This window comes from Ipomoea triloba, chromosome 14, assembly GCF_003576645.1.
Source record: "Ipomoea triloba cultivar NCNSP0323 chromosome 14, ASM357664v1".
NCBI classification, from domain to species: domain Eukaryota; kingdom Viridiplantae; phylum Streptophyta; class Magnoliopsida; order Solanales; family Convolvulaceae; genus Ipomoea; species Ipomoea triloba.
Window position 1 is genome coordinate 10,446,237 of NC_044929.1, and position 17,069 is coordinate 10,463,305.

The 17,069-nt window shown below is 37.5% G+C and overlaps 1 protein-coding gene across 4 annotated transcripts; it reads right to left on the reverse strand.

Annotated features, from left to right (window-relative positions):
- Nucleotides 1-1,021: 1,021 nt before the first annotated feature.
- Nucleotides 1,022-15,629, reverse strand: LOC116005032. 4 transcript variants are annotated; one of them, XR_004094874.1, is made up of 5 exons: nucleotides 15,353-15,629; nucleotides 13,416-13,471; nucleotides 1,913-2,185; nucleotides 1,692-1,797; nucleotides 1,022-1,293 (listed from the first exon to the last, which is right to left on the reverse strand). XR_004094874.1 is itself a non-coding variant. In XM_031245253.1 (4 exons), exons 3-4 carry the CDS (start codon nucleotides 2,127-2,129, stop codon nucleotides 1,169-1,171), a joined length of 342 nt encoding a protein of 113 aa, XP_031101113.1. In that variant the 5' UTR covers nucleotides 2,130-2,185; nucleotides 13,416-13,471; nucleotides 15,353-15,629; the 3' UTR covers nucleotides 1,022-1,168. The 4 variants fall into 4 exon arrangements, 1 of the variants encoding a protein (XP_031101113.1); XM_031245253.1 differs by lacking the exon at nucleotides 1,692-1,797; XR_004094875.1 differs by lacking the exons at nucleotides 1,022-1,293; nucleotides 1,692-1,797 and having other exon boundaries at nucleotides 2,174-2,283.
- Nucleotides 15,630-17,069: the final 1,440 nt, after the last annotated feature.

Consider the following 17,069-nt stretch of genomic DNA (forward strand, 5'->3'; position numbering starts at 1 on the left):
CCGAAGTTAAACTATGTGGTTGATTTGATATGAAATTGCTTTTAGATTGTGAGCTTGTGATTGTTGGATGATAAACTTGTGTGGATGATGTTCATAATGCTTTGTACCTAAGTGTGCACATTAGGTAGCAAACTCAGTGAAAGTGAGTGTGTGCGCGATAGCGGCCACTCATGAGTCCAACTCACCCACATCTCCGCCCTTAGTCCGAAAGGACGAGGTCCGAGAGGAGTGGTAGACAAGGTGTTTGACAAAATGCCCCAACCGAATGAGGATTTTGGGAGTCCAAGTGTGACGCCACTTGGTGATGTGCCATGAACTCCCTAGCCAAATCCTAGTCCCTTGCTTGCAAAACCAATAGATAGTAGACCACATAGGTTAGCCACGAGCCCCAATCTCCGCCTTTCCTTTTCTTTTATCACAACCATTATCAACCTTACCCTCTTTTACCAATGAATCCAACCCTTAGCAAATCTTGTAACTCTTTTCCTTCAACCTCTTAGATGCCAACACACTAATTCGATTCTCATTCGCCATCCTTGAGAGACACGACACTCGGGGAGTTTTGACTCTTCGTTTTATCACCTTCACCTTCACCTCCCACTAAATTACATCCTTCATACCACCAGAACTAGAAGTGAGTCCACCTGAGGAAAAGGTTTACAAGAATAACAAAAAATTGAATATTTGTATTCCATCAAACAAGCACTACAGAAGTGAGTCCCTACCAATGACATGAATTGCATAATCAATAAGAATGAAAGACCACATTAATAATAAATTAAACTAAGTCAGTTTCTCTGCTCATCAAAATCAAAGATAGAATTCAAACTTAAAAAGATAAAATCCAGAAAGTACCGCATAAGCCAGCCATCCAGATGATTTGCACCATGGGACAATTGTCACCAAAGAATAGACAACATTTCACATCTTCAGGCCTTTTCCACCAATATATCTTGCATGATTGTATCAAGAATATCAGTATCTTGGTAAAGATATGGAATTGTATCTCATTTAGATAGCTTAATCACTCATAAGTGAAGTGATTCTAAGATTGGGTATTGTATTTCTTATGATGTATCACTTAGTGTTAATCCATCTTTCTCTTAGAGAAATCTAATCCTTTTAAATTGTTTATCGACAGTAAAGTTCAACACAACACTAAACTAAATTAGTCGATGCCCAAAAGTGGGCAGAGAAGGTCATCCAGCTCCAAAAAATCTCCTTCAAGAATGCCTAACCCTTCCTCTGCAGCCAAGACTTCAATAAATGTAGCGCCAGTCCCGTTGATCTCATCTGCAAAAAGCAAAAACATATTTAAGAATTATAGGCAAATTCAGTTCACATTAAGAATTAGTATGCATAGCCTATGATGGAAGATGGTAGATTGGGAGATGAAAGATATGATGGAAATCTTTGGATCTAGCTTCAGAAAATGCCTACATTGACTACCTATTCATCAATAGAAAAACTAAAAGCAATTTCATCTTTTGATCTATCTTGCTAACAGTATCTAACTCAAGGTCTTTATGTGTTCATTTTAATTTCAGATCAATTCAAAAACATCAAAAAATAAATACAGATAAATTTAAAAAGCATTAAAAAGAAAAAGCAAATACGTTATATATATTAGAAAACATTAAAATTAAAGAAGGATTAGAACAAATTCAAACTGATTCAGCAAAAGAACTTACAAACTCAAGAGCTTTCAAGCATTGGTCATTACTACATAGCTCATGTTAGCCTGAATCTTGTTCATCTTGAAGAAGTCTTGGAGTAAGATCAACATAACATTCACAACTTTCAAATATGGAAAATTCAACAGAAAGAAAAACATAGGCTTAAATGAAATTATGAGATAGGGATAAATAGAATTAAGAAATTAGGGATTAGGGTTTAAGATTTGAGGACTAACCTATAGGATGGTAATGGACATGACGATTAACGACGGCGGCAGGGGAGACAGCTCGACGGCGGCAAAAGAGACAACTCGACGGCAGCAGAGGCGACAGCTCAACTACGGCAAAGGCGGTACTCGACGGCTGCAGAGGCGACAACGATGGGAAGAGAATGCCATGTCTCGACGGTGGCGGAAGCGGGAAGAGAGGACTCTGGTGGATCAGCGACGACATCGGGGAGGCAAAAACGTCTAGACGGCGTGAGGAGGGAGACTAGATCGGCGAGAGGGCTGAGAAGATAAGTCTGAGTTGTGAATGATTTGATAGGGAATATTACGGAGTAATTTTTTTTATCAAGTGTGCAGAGCGAATTTTAGTTGGGATGGCGCTAAAAGTAAAAAAAAATGGTACGAAGTAAATTTTAGTGAAAATAAATTCAATATATCAATAGCGAGAGTATCAACATCTTTCATATCAATAGCGAGAGTATTATTTTAAAATAAATATGAACATAAAATTTCGTCACTAAATCATAAACTTTTAGCTAGAGTACTTTTTAACCCTCACAAAAACTATGCAAATAATGCATTTAGTGAGGGGTTTTCTCGCCTGTCACTAATTTTTTGTCACTAAAAAGTGTTTTTCTTGTAGTGTCCAATCCGTTACCATGGTTGATAAGCCTCCGAGATACCCATAAATCAAGTACATTTTAGGGTGTTTTGTCACGTTTATAACATCCTTACATGATGAATTATGATCATAAATGCTTTAAATTCACTAACCAACACACGAAAGCTACTTTTAGCCTAAAGGAGGTGAAACAGAAGCCCTAGGAGCCAATAGGAGCAAAAGTTGAGCTTAAAGAACGAACCAGGCAAGTTCGAAGTCCCGGAGGACCCAAGAGGATGGCCACACGCGTGTGAGCATGCGTGGAAATAATCCAATAGCCTCCCACGCACACTCACACGAAAATTGCGCGAAAATTGACTAGGGTTGCTTTTTCGGAGACTATTAAACCCCTTTGATAGATTTTTAGAGAAGGTTCCCAGAAATTTAGTTTTCCCTTTCCCTAGTTTTTCCTTTGGACAACTTTCTCCATTTTCTTAGATTTTCATTTCGTAGTTTAGATAAATCTCCATTGTAGCAAGACAACAAGCTTGGATTGAAGGATTACTTCACTCTAGGTGATCTTTATTACATTTCTATTATATTTTGTTATCTTGTTCTTGGATTAAATTAGCTTTTGTCTTGAATTTCATATCATGAGTGGCTAGTTTAATCTAGGGATTTGGATTGTGTGATTGCACGTTGCTAGTGTGATGATCTTATCTCTATTTTGGATCTAAATGCTTAGATTGTTGGATTATCTATTCTTGTCTATTGATTGTTGTTTTGATGAGATCTTGTTTGGATTTGGCCAATTTAGATGAGAGATTGAGCTCTTGACTCTTTCATGTTTTTTATTAGAGTTAGGATTTGAAGCTTGGAAACAATCATAGTTCCTATGGACTTCATGCTTGCTTGAGGACAAGCAAGATCTAAGTGTGGAAACTTTGATAAGCACCAAGAATGGTACTCAAAAGGGGTCTAAAATCGATTAGAAGTGCAACGTTTTGCCATCCGATTATAACAATTGCGTGCATTTTAGCTCAGATGTGATTAAAATCTTCTAACATCGATCCTAGGAAGAGTTTTTAGATATTGTACAGGTTGGAGAGGGATTTGAGGCTAAAATAGAGCAAAAGACAAACGAAGCCACAATGTAGTATCGTCCCACGCAGCCTCACACGCGTGTGGCTGGGCGTGGAATCTTTCCAGTAGCCATCCACGCCCACCACCACGCGTGGTAACGTGCGTGGTCGGGCCAAAGGCCATTTTGGGAAATTTGTTCCCTTTTTTCACCTATATAAATCCCTTTTTCCCTAAACCTAGAAGAGAATAATTAGGATAGAATATATCTGAAAATTGTAGAGGGTTTTCTCCCCTCTTGGGGGAAAATTCCTTTTCTTCTAGCTTAGATTAGATCCAAGGGCAAGGATGAAGATTGGAATTTGAAGAACAAAAGTGTAAAGATCCCCTTCTTAAGGGTGGTAACTATTCTCTCCAATTCCTAATCTAATATTTGTTTCTTTGAGATTTCCTTTCTTTTCCTTGTTTCTTTAGAATGTTAGAGTAGATTAGAAAGGGGATTGGTGGCCCCAAGATTGATCTATGTGGATGTTTGATATAAATTGCTAGATTAAATGTGAGTTTTTTGATTGTTGGATGATGAACTTGTGTGGATGATGTTCTTCAAGCTTTATGCCTTTTGTGGCCACATTAGGTAGCAAACCCAAAGGAAGTGAGTGTGTGCGCGATAGCGGCCACTCACGAGTCTAGCTCACCCACATCTCCGCTCTTAGTCCGAAAGGACCAGATCCGAGAGGAGTGGTAGACAAAGTATTCGATGAAATGCCCCAACCGAATGAGGATGTGGGAGTCCAAAGTGTGATGCCACCTGGTGAAGTGCCACGAACACCCTAGTCTATTCCACATATTTGCTCACGAAACCATACAAAGATAGTCCACATAGAGAAGTCTAAGGCCCCGATCTCCGTCTTTCCATTTATTTTTATCACAACCAACACAACCTTTCAAACATTCTTACCAATGACATCCAACCTTAGCAAATCCCGTAACTCTTTTCCTTCAACCTCTTAGATGCCAACACACTAGTTCGGTTCCATTCGCCATCCTTGAGAGACACGACACTCGGGGAGTCTTGACTCTTCGTTTTACCACTACCCCCTACACATTCAACCTCACCACATACCACAGCTTGTCGTCACTTCGCCACGAAACACTCTCACCGCTCCAAACGGTCGAGAGCACACTCGCAAAGATTATGGAAATGATCCAAATCCAGGGAGAAACGGGTGTGAACGCTATAACACTGAGAAGCGGGAGAGCACTTCCAGAAGTTGTTCCACCTCTGCCGCAATTTGTTCCAACAAAAGAACCAAAGATGGACAATGATGAGACTTCCAATGCCACGCAAGTTGATCAAGCATTCGAAGAAGAAATCAGAAGGGAAGAAATACAACCACAAACCTCTCGAAAAGGAAAAGAAATCGTGCAAGAGTCACCACCCGTGCCGAAAGCAAAACTTCCATTTCCTCAAAGGTTCCGCAATGACATTGACAACGCCAAGTATGATAAGTTCCTACAAATGCTACGCCAATTACACATTGACATGCCATTCATTGACGCACTAGGAGAAATGCCGAGGTATGCCAATTTCCTTAAAGATCTTTTGTCTAACAAAAAGAGATTGGCTGAAACTGCTACTGTTGTGTTAGGAGAAGAGTGTTCTGCTATATTACATAAGAATGTGCCCCGGAAGTTAAAAGATCCGGGAAGTTTCACTATACCTTGTAATATAGGAGGAACAACCTTTAATAGAGCCTTGGCAGATCTAGGAGCTAGCATTAATTTCATGCCTTTTGCACTATATCGAAAATTGAATTTAGGAACTCTTAAGCCTACACGCATGTGCATTCAATTAGCTAATCGATCCACCAAATACCCTAGGGGTATAGTGGAAGATGTTTTGGTCCGAGTCGATAAATTCATTTTTCCAGTGGATTTTGAGATCTTAGATATGGACCCGGATGTAGAGATTCCTCTCATCTTGGGCAGACCTTTTTTAGCAATCGCTAGAGCTTTGATAGACGTGGGAGAGGGCAAACTCGTTATCCGTGTGGGAGACAAGTCCGCCAGCTTCGACGTAACCAAAATCATGAAATATCCTCTAGATGGGGATGAATGCTTTTTTGTCGACTACGTGCATGATGAAATAGACTATCTATGCGAAGTGCCCAAAGCCAAGAGGCATGATTTTAATTGGGAATGTCCCATAGGGTCCAGGAATTGTAATGAAGATACTTTTGAGCATGAGCTTAACACTTTACATATTGCTTTACACCGAGAGGTTGATCGTTTTAATTTGATTGATAATGATTATGCTTCTGAATTCGTTGAAAATATAAACTCTGTTGGTGAAGTCTTGGAGGAAACGGGTGGAGATGATGGGGATGAATTTGATGAGTTTGGGGAGGAGTTTGATGGTGGAAATGAGAAAAGAAAGGAGGAGGACTAAATAATACAGGAAGGAGAGTTGAAACCTTTGCCTGCACACCTTGAGTATGCTTACCTAGGATCGGGGAAGGAGTTGCCAGTTGTCATCGCGACAGATCTTTCGCCTATACAAAAAGAACAACTGATAGTAGTGTTGAAGAAAAATAAAGAAGCAATCGGTTGGAGGATGACTGATTTAAAAGGGATTAATCCGGCCATTTGCACACATAAAATTCTATTGGAAGAAGGTTCCAAACCTGTAGCACAACCGCAGCGTCGACTTAACCCGAACACATTCGAAGTCGTGAAAAATGAGGTGATCAAACTTATGGACGTCAGAATGATTTACCCTATTACGGACAGCGCATGGGTCAGCCCAACTCATGTGGTACCCAAGAAAGGTGGAATCACAGTCACTGAAAATGATACCAAGGAATTGATTCCCACAAGAAAGATAACTGGATGGAGAGTCTGTATCGATTTTAGGAAGCTCAACGAAGCCACTCGTAAAGACCACTTTCCGTTGCCCTTTGTAGATCAAATGATTGAGAAAGTAAGCGGATACGGCTACTACTGTTTCTTGGACAGAATGAGTGGATACTTTCAAATTCCAGTAGCCTTGGAGGATCAAGAGAAAACAACATTCACTTGTCCATTTGGTACGTTGCTTACAGAGGAATGCCGTTTAGTCTCTGTAACGCCCCTGCTACCTTCATGCGCTGCATGTTGGCTATTTTTGAAGATTTCATTGGTAATTTTATGGAAGTATTTATGGATGATTTCACAATTTTTGGAGAAACTTTCGAAGAATGCCTTGGAAATCTAGAGAAGGTTTTAAAACAGTGTCAGCAGATGAATTTGGCATTATCATGGGAAAAATGTTATTGTTAGGAACGCCGAGTTGTTGATTTTGATGATACCAACTATCCGATGAGACCCCTAACTTTTGTCTAGTCTTTAGAATAGGTTTATGCTTTGTATCTTAGTCTTACAGGATAACCGAATCCTTAGCAATTTCTAAGGACCCAAGTTCTTAATACCGAAGGCTTGAAAACTCCAACCGAAGAGTGAAGTACCTAGGAGTTGAAGATCTGAAGTAATGAAGATTTGAAGAACCGAAGACTAGGATCATAGGCCGAAACATGGAAGGGCCAAGCTTTTATGACCGAGCAATTAAGAGTGTGATTGTCTCGAGGAGATTAAGAGAAATGATAAGGTCAATCATTCTCGCACAACGAAGGCAAAGACATTCTCTGATAAGTTGTCTTATCTACTGCCTTGAAAATGGGTATAACTGAACGTCATTTTGGGTCCTATGCAACGATTCCAAGGAGCATTTAATGATTGTCACCTTTTTGAGTGACAAAAGACAAGTTGTCCTTGCACAAAAGTGGACAAACGGCTAGAAAGTACTGACATTCTGAAAAAGATGAAAACACTACCCATTGGATATTACACACTGGACAATAGGTTTTGAATTTCATTTTCCCTCCAACGGATCTGAAATTCCACCTATAAATACCCTTGTCCCATCTCACTTTGACAAGGTTGAAATACGCGAAATATTGTCTATCAAGTGAAAAACTTTCAGTGTGATATTCATAAGCTTACAAGTGATATTCAGATTTCATTGGAAATTCTTGTGTGATTAAGAAGCTGTTCAAGGAAACTAATCACAAGGATTTCAAGTTGGAGAATCATCACAACCTTTCAACCATCTCTACAAGTGAAGTAGAAAGAGGCGGAGTAAACTTGGCCATCTCTACAAGTGAAGTAGAAAGAGGCGGAGTAAACTTGGACATCTCTACAAGTGAAGTAGAAAGAGGCGGAGTAAACTTGGAAATCTCTACAAGTGAAGTAGAAAGAGGCGGAGTAAACTTGGAAGTCTCTACAAGTGAAGTAGAAAGAGGCGGAGTAAACTTGGAAGGAGTTGAAAAACCTACAACAACAAGGCTGCCGGGCTTAGTGATCAAAGGAGCTTGTTGTAACGGAGATTGTACTATAAAGGAGAATATAGTGCAAACCTTCACGAGTTGTGAAGAAGAGTGGAGTAGGCTTAGTTAACAGCCGAACCACTATAAAAACTCTCTCTCTCTCTCTCCCTCCTTTATTTATTTTACGTATTGCATTGCATATATCACTCAAACATAATATCTTTTACAAGAAAATCCTAAGTGCAAAGTGAAGCTAAAATTTGATATAACCTTTCCGCTGCGTTATCTCTTTAGAAGAAAAAGTTTTCAAAAACCTCTTGTGAGTCTATTCAACCCCCCCTTCTAGACTCACATTGTTACCACCGGGACCAACAAGTGGTATCAGAGCCTGTTACCTTGAACGGTGAACACTCTGTGTATATTGCCTGGTGATCCTTTTTGAAAAATTATCAATATATTTTCGCACTTTGCACTATGTCTAAAATGGAACATCATAGGCATTTTCTCATGTTTAACTTAGACAAATTTGATGACTGGAAAGTACGTATGCAGGCTCACTTGTCTGCCATGCAGATGAGATGTGGGACGTGATAACTGATGGACCCATCCAAATATTACAAGTGAACCCCAATCGTGTTGCTACTGATCCTACATCACCAGCGATGATTCCGAAGAAAAAATCCTTGTTAACCACCGAAGAGAGAACCCGAGTAAATCTCGACAATATAGCCAAGGATATACTCTACAAGGCTATGGACGAATCATTGTTTCCGAGAGTGAGGAAGTGTAAGAATGCTAAAGACATCTGGGATGTACTTATGCTCATAGGTGATGGAGACGAACAAGAGAAGGAGAACAAGTTAACAATTGCCATGAAGAAGTTTGAAGATTTCAAACTCAACCCAAAGGAGTCCATAACTGAAATGGAAGCTCGGTTCATAAAGTTATTGATGGAGATCAATGATCTTGATGAGAAAAAGTTATCACAAAAGGAGATAAACTTGAAGATTCTCCGAGGACTACCCAAAAGCTAGGAAATGAAAGTAGTAGATATGCGCGATCATAGAGACCTCAAGACAACGAGCACTACTCAGATCTTTAGTGATCTGAAAGCCTACGAGTTTGAGAAGGAAACACAAAATGATGAAGAACCTGAGACGAGAAACATAGCTTTAGTTGCAAATCATCAATCTTCATCATCAACACCAAGGTCGAATACTAATCCCTCATCTGATTTTTTTCACTGACGATCAGCTTGCTTTGTTTATGAGAAGGTTCAAAAGATTCATGCGAAAGAATCAGTCCTACGACAATTCTGACAAGATGAGAAGAACGAAGTACCGAAGCAATGACAAAGCAAGTGGATCTAGAACACATGAAAAGGATGAAATACAAGTGCTGTGTTACAACTACCAAAAACCTGGACACTTCAAAGCTGAATGTCCGTATCCCATTGTCAAGAAGCATCAGGACGAGCACAACTACAAGAAGAATTCGGGAAACTATCATAACCCGAAGNAACCTTTCAACCATCTCTACAAGTGAAGTAGAAAGAGGCGGAGTAAACTTGGAAGGAGTTGAAAAACCTACAACAACAAGGCTGCCGGGCTTAGTGATCAAAGGAGCTTGTTGTAACGGAGATTGTACTATAAAGGAGAATATAGTGCAAACCTTCACGAGTTGTGAAGAAGAGTGGAGTAGGCTTAGTTAACAGCCGAACCACTATAAAAACTCTCTCTCTCTCTCTCCCTCCTTTATTTATTTTACGTATTGCATTGCATATATCACTCAAACATAATATCTTTTACAAGAAAATCCTAAGTGCAAAGTGAAGCTAAAATTTGATATAACCTTTCCGCTGCGTTATCTCTTTAGAAGAAAAAGTTTTCAAAAACCTCTTGTGAGTCTATTCAACCCCCCCTTCTAGACTCACATTGTTACCACCGGGACCAACAAGTGGTATCAGAGCCTGTTACCTTGAACGGTGAACACTCTGTGTATATTGCCTGGTGATCCTTTTTGAAAAATTATCAATATATTTTCGCACTTTGCACTATGTCTAAAATGGAACATCATAGGCATTTTCTCATGTTTAACTTAGACAAATTTGATGACTGGAAAGTACGTATGCAGGCTCACTTGTCTGCCATGCAGATGAGATGTGGGACGTGATAACTGATGGACCCATCCAAATATTACAAGTGAACCCCAATCGTGTTGCTACTGATCCTACATCACCAGCGATGATTCCGAAGAAAAAATCCTTGTTAACCACCGAAGAGAGAACCCGAGTAAATCTCGACAATATAGCCAAGGATATACTCTACAAGGCTATGGACGAATCATTGTTTCCGAGAGTGAGGAAGTGTAAGAATGCTAAAGACATCTGGGATGTACTTATGCTCATAGGTGATGGAGACGAACAAGAGAAGGAGAACAAGTTAACAATTGCCATGAAGAAGTTTGAAGATTTCAAACTCAACCCAAAGGAGTCCATAACTGAAATGGAAGCTCGGTTCATAAAGTTATTGATGGAGATCAATGATCTTGATGAGAAAAAGTTATCACAAAAGGAGATAAACTTGAAGATTCTCCGAGGACTACCCAAAAGCTAGGAAATGAAAGTAGTAGATATGCGCGATCATAGAGACCTCAAGACAACGAGCACTACTCAGATCTTTAGTGATCTGAAAGCCTACGAGTTTGAGAAGGAAACACAAAATGATGAAGAACCTGAGACGAGAAACATAGCTTTAGTTGCAAATCATCAATCTTCATCATCAACACCAAGGTCGAATACTAATCCCTCATCTGATTTTTTTCACTGACGATCAGCTTGCTTTGTTTATGAGAAGGTTCAAAAGATTCATGCGAAAGAATCAGTCCTACGACAATTCTGACAAGATGAGAAGAACGAAGTACCGAAGCAATGACAAAGCAAGTGGATCTAGAACACATGAAAAGGATGAAATACAAGTGCTGTGTTACAACTACCAAAAACCTGGACACTTCAAAGCTGAATGTCCGTATCCCATTGTCAAGAAGCATCAGGACGAGCACAACTACAAGAAGAATTCGGGAAACTATCATAACCCGAAGAATGCACCAAATGATGCTGACGAGGAACCAAACAAAAATCAGAAGAATGATAGGCGAAGGAAGGCTGTAGCTGTAGAAGAGAAGTCAGGAGACAAGAACGATGAATCATGCACGTCTAGCTCTAGTTCAGAAAGTGACAGTTCGGAGGATGAGAAGGGACTACCGTGTCTCTTCAGTCAAGAGGACTCAGATGAAGAGCTGTGCCTTATGGCAGATGAAGAAGAGGTAACTTCACAAAACCACTCTTCTAATTATAGCTCCGAATCCACATATCATGAAAACCCTAGGGAGGCATTCGAAAGAATGATGAAGAGTTTTGATGGTATTGAGGATTCACACTTCAAGCTCAAAGAAGAGAATGCCAAGCTATTGGCAGAAATACAAGAACTCGAAGACTTAAGGTCCAAAAATACAGAGATGCTTGAATCTATAAGCCAGCTTGAGAAGCAAGTTCAACTTCTTGAGGAAGAGTGTAAAGCGAAGGATGATAGAGAGCAAAATTTGTGTGCGGTGCTTGCGACATTTACAAATTCATCCATATTAATGGATCGAATGGTAGATGATCAATGTAACACCCCCAATTTCTAATACATAATTAAGCATAGTTAAACAACCTTTCTTGCTAACCATACTGAAAATAAATGCGCAAGCGAATTCAAACTCTAAACCAATGGGGTGTTATGCTACGCTTGGGCAACCAACTAAGCCCAAACACACAGGCTACAAAGGACTTCTATCTACAAACCAAATTACAACAATTCACTATTGATAATACAATTCACTAGAATACAATAAATCAATTTCTAACTAAACCATTAAACCAAGAGTCAACTCCAAGAGGTAACTAGTTCTACGTCGCGCTCTCAAACTAGCCACAAACATCAGATCCTGAAAACATTAAGGTAGGAAAAACACAAACAAACAGAATTAGCATAAAATGCTAAGTAAGCTCTACCCCAGCCCGTAGAATAAATACATATATACTTTTGAAATTAGATATACTTTTTAAGTAGGTTTTAGAACCATTCAGTAAAAGAATTTGACTCACACCAAAGGTACGTAGTATAGATATTTTCCCAAAATAGTTTCCCCGCACACACTACTCAACGATAATACTACGTTTAATACAAGGTAGTATAGTCCCCAAAACAATAAGGTTTACTCTTACAAAATTGTATAACTAGTTTGTAGATTATTCACTCATTTTCAAAATAAATATAAGTACAGAGGATTCATAATGTAGCATTCCTCAATACTTCTCAATATCATTTAAAAGCATAATGTAGCATTTCTTGTTACTCTCAATATCATTTAAAAGCATAGCTCTCCAAATAATCACTTTCCAAATAGGTTAAAATATATATAAGTATAAGGAGGATTTCACAACCATATAGTCATTTCAAAACATAGCTTTTCTCCATATCCTTCTCAACATATATTCATAGTCATAGATAACTCAAGTCTCATTCTCACATATCAAAATAGCATAATATTGCTCAAGTGGAGGTATCAAACAATTTTTAGTTTATAGTTAAATCAACAAGTAAAACATAAGTATGGAGATACTCAAATCACCAATAGGAGGATAGGAATGGAGCTTACATCCACTACCGAACCATCACACCTATATAATATAAATGGAAACAGGAACTAGAAACCTATGTGCGCACACCCCGGGGATTCCAAGCCCCAAAGGTAGTTACTAGCCCTAGTAACCCAGGATTTTTGCTACCAGGTTACCCACCCAATCAATAACCAATAGGACCGCAGCCCTAGGTTCTCATATCAATAACAAATAGAACCGCAGCCCTAAGTGCTCACAATAATCTGGACCGCAGCCTAAGATTCTCGTAACCTCCAATAATAAAAATATAGATAACCTCCATATAGTGTATAAACATAAGAATATTCTTCAAGAATAGATACATTTGTATATAAATCCTCCAGGATAGTAATATTCTTTCAAAGTAGTTTTCATGGATATTTTCCATTGCCCGCAGGCTATTCAATACACTTCCCAAAACAAGATAGAGTATATATATAATATATACATTTCCAAAATAGGGTTTACATCAAACATAGGATTTATCCTCCAATCATAACATAGCTTATACCATTCAAAATAATTATGGTTTACACTTCCCAAAAATAGTATAGTTGCATACTCTCATAATTCACCATAACATCCTCAATAAATACATGTACACATATTCGTAGTTTATAAATCATAAGGTAACACCAAAAGATATATATATTGCTATTTATCACACTTTTAAACCCAAACACATTTTCAAAATAGTTTAAGGACACTCAATTAGATAAATAGCACATTTGATAGGGAAAGGTAGTTTTGACGGACATAGAAACTTACCTCAAAGTTAAGCTCCAATCTAGGCTCACTCACAAACTAGTCACTTCAACGAGAACCTGCGAATCAATACAACCTTTACTCATTAACTATTAATATTAATATTAATAGCTATGCTAATCCATTCCGTCATATTCTCACAACCATTATCTTAACCCATCAATACTCCATTAGTCCAATCCTCTTCATCTTTTATTAACAAGAATTCCAACACCTTTCTCCACCATCAACAATAACCCCCGCACCTCCAATGATAACCCATAACTATCCAAAATTCACTACTAACTTTAATAACTTTTATTTAAATCATTAGTTCTATCTATAGTCCAACAATCATTATTAATCCACAATTAACCCTTCGTCATCATCAAACCATTACTAGTAATTAACCCTTATTATAATGATGATCATATTCTCCTTACCATAAGATTCTTCATTAATAATATTCATACAAATCTCATAATTAAATCATTATATCCTCATCATCATCTACCCATCATTAAATCATCATATCACCATTAGCAACTTAATCATCACATACGCTCAATAAGGATCATTAATCCTAATTACTTAATAATTAGTCCATAACCCTGAAGGTAGGAGCTCTCACAGAACTCTATGACAATGTTCAATAATATAAATATATCACCAAACATATAGATTTTCCAAAGCTTAGTCCACTCTTAAACAACAATAGCTCTTCAACACAATACTTATCACCTTATAAAACATTTATATACATTATACATATATATACTTAGATTATACATTTCTAAAAGTATAGGTTCTTCACATAAGTACATTTATACGATCCTCCAAAATACGTACATTTGAATAATTTATCATTTCAAAATGGCATACCAATGTAATACTCTATGTTTTGCCTTTAGGCTAACCCAACTATAATTTTCAAAACACCTTAGACTACATAACCCATCATTAAACATATATAATAATAATTCCAAAATAGTATTTATCCTTCAAAATAAATATACGTATACGTAGATATAAACATTTATATAATTTCAACATAGATAAATCCTCCAAAATAAGTATAGTTTATAATTTCCAAAATAATACATTTCGTTGTCAAACATTAATCATAGATTACCAAATGTTAGTTTTCTAAAATAGAGTTTCTATTGAATTTATAATAATAACAATAATAATAATAATAATAATAATAATAATATACAAGAATATCCATCACCATATAAGTTTCCCAAAATATAAGCCCTTTTCTCAAAATAGTATAATTATACATAATTTTTAGTACATAGGTTTTCAAATCACATATTTCCTCAAAATACATAATATTTCAATTTTCGATACTAGGTTTATTAAACTAAGAAACATGTAAAGTATAAACCCTTTCCAAAAATAATAATTTCTTTAGTGCATAGCTCTTTAAAAATAATATAATAGTTAATCAAACTAAAATAGCTTTAAAGGATTGAAGTAGTTTAATTGGTAAAAACTCAAATTATTAAGCATAAGATTAAGGGTTTTAGTCCTACTTTAAACAAGTAGTTGCTTTTATAAGCATAATAATATATATATACACTCCAAAAAAAAACAAAACTAAGAAGATAATACCTATTGGAGTCGTACCTGCGACCTCCAACCTATAGAAACAACCATAAACCATTCCAACATCTCTACTCATGGTTATAATTTCAGTCCAGAATATATAAATTGCCAAATTTCCGTCCAGTAATGCAGTACGAATCAGAGAAACAGGGCAGTGGCTAGTATCACCATTTTAACACCACAAATTACCTCACAAAACCATTAAATCATAAGATAAAATGCATACCCACACCTATCCCCAAGATTTGAGTCATTAACACACCAAAACACAAACATTTAGATACACATATACAAAACTTCATGGATTAGAACATACAAAATAGGGTAATTTGGGCAACATAAACCATTACCTCAAAGCTTAAATACTCAAAATCACTCCTAAGCTTGAATAACCTTTCTTCCTTCTCCCAAGCTAAAGCACAACACCACCATACTCCCATCCTCAAACCACAACAAAGCAATAACCAACAAAATCCTTATGAATATCTCTACAAGAACAAGCTAACCAAGAGATGAAAGAAGAGAAATAAGAGGAAGAATCTTACCAATTGGAGCCTAGGGTTCTTGGGAAGAAGATGAAGCTTGAAGAAGAAGAAGAGATACATGAGAGAGTGAGGAGTGATGGTTGCGTGAAGAAGAGGGAAAAATGAAGGAAGAAGAGGATTAGGGTCATTTATATAGCTAGGGTTATTTGATGGTCAAATTTGTAATTATTAAACTTTTGGGTAGAAAATTATGAGTTGGAGATTTGGGCTCATGAAATATTATTGGGCTTTGGAATACAAAATATATTTGGGCTCTAGACTTTGATAGTTATAAAAATGATGTTGGCAGGCTTCTCTCAGATAGATTTTGGATAGAAAAATTCTTGGATCATAAAATAATTTATTTAAAGCCCGAAACAAAATAAATAGTTTTAATAGTATTTTAATAATATTTGAAACTAAAAATATTTATAATTGAAAAATGAATTTTATTTTCTAGAGTATTTGTATTAAAATAATATCGTTTATTTGGAATAATTTTACGGGGTGTCACAATCAAAGACCATTAGGGAGTAGAACCGGACTCGGTTATAGCTCTAGCTCTCATCAACATGTTCTCTTAACACGACCAACTGACCCTTCTACTAGTGGAGGTTTAAGTTCTGTCTTTGTCCAAGGACAAACTAAAAACCTTGAGCCAGTGATTAACGCCATAAATGGAACAGAACCACAATCAACGAGTCGATCTAATGATTCGACTGAAACACGTATTGTGGAACCTACGAGAGGGAATTCCCAAAACGGTAACCCGAGAAGTCATCAGACCCCTCGGTATAGACCGCGCGTATCGAACCATCATGGTCGTGTCGCAAATGGTCAACCACTTGGGAATAACCAATCTAAAGGAAAATTCCAAGGCAATAAGAGGCAACACTATTCACAAAGGCAACGCAAAGGTAGACCTCAGGGAAGACCGAGTTCTTACTCGAATAGTGTCAAGAATTTCAAAAAGTTCCCTAGCAAGCATAATGGTGGAGATGGTAGACTATACCCCAGTGATGAGGACTGGTTCATGGACTACGAACCAATGACAAGAGCAAAATTTTTGCTCCATCATAGACATAAGCAAACCTCATACACTAGGATAAACTCGAATAAACAAACGCCTTCTCTTCAAAAGGTTTATTCACCAAAGTCACCTCAAGCCTACTATGCTATCCCTTATGATTATCGCGTGTTTAACGGGTATCGTGGACTAAGGATGAACCTTAAGAGTTCTAGGTACGCATGGATGCCCAAGCTCACCGCTAACCGTCAAGGACCCAAGAAGGTATCGGTACCTAAAAACACCTAATATTTGAATGTAGGGAAACATGACCATTTGGTATGTAGATAGCGGATGCTCAAGACATATGACTGGAGATAAATCAGAATTGAGCAACTATAAAGCGAAGAATGGTCCTAAAGTAGTCTTCTGTGGGAACTCAAGTGGACGAACCATGGGCACCGGAAATGTTATGAAGAATGGTTTAATCATTCAAGAAGTCTCTTATGTTGAAGGATTAAAGTTCAATCTGTTAAG

Coding starts and splice junctions, on each gene's coding strand:
- LOC116005032 (XM_031245253.1), bottom strand. CDS start 2,129: ATGTCGTCGCTGATCCACCAGAGTCCTCTCTTCCCGCTTCCGCCACCG. Junction 1,294..1,912: donor TGTCCATTACCATCCTATAG/GTTAGTCCTCAA, acceptor TGCTTTTTGCAG/ATGAGATCAACGGGACTGGC.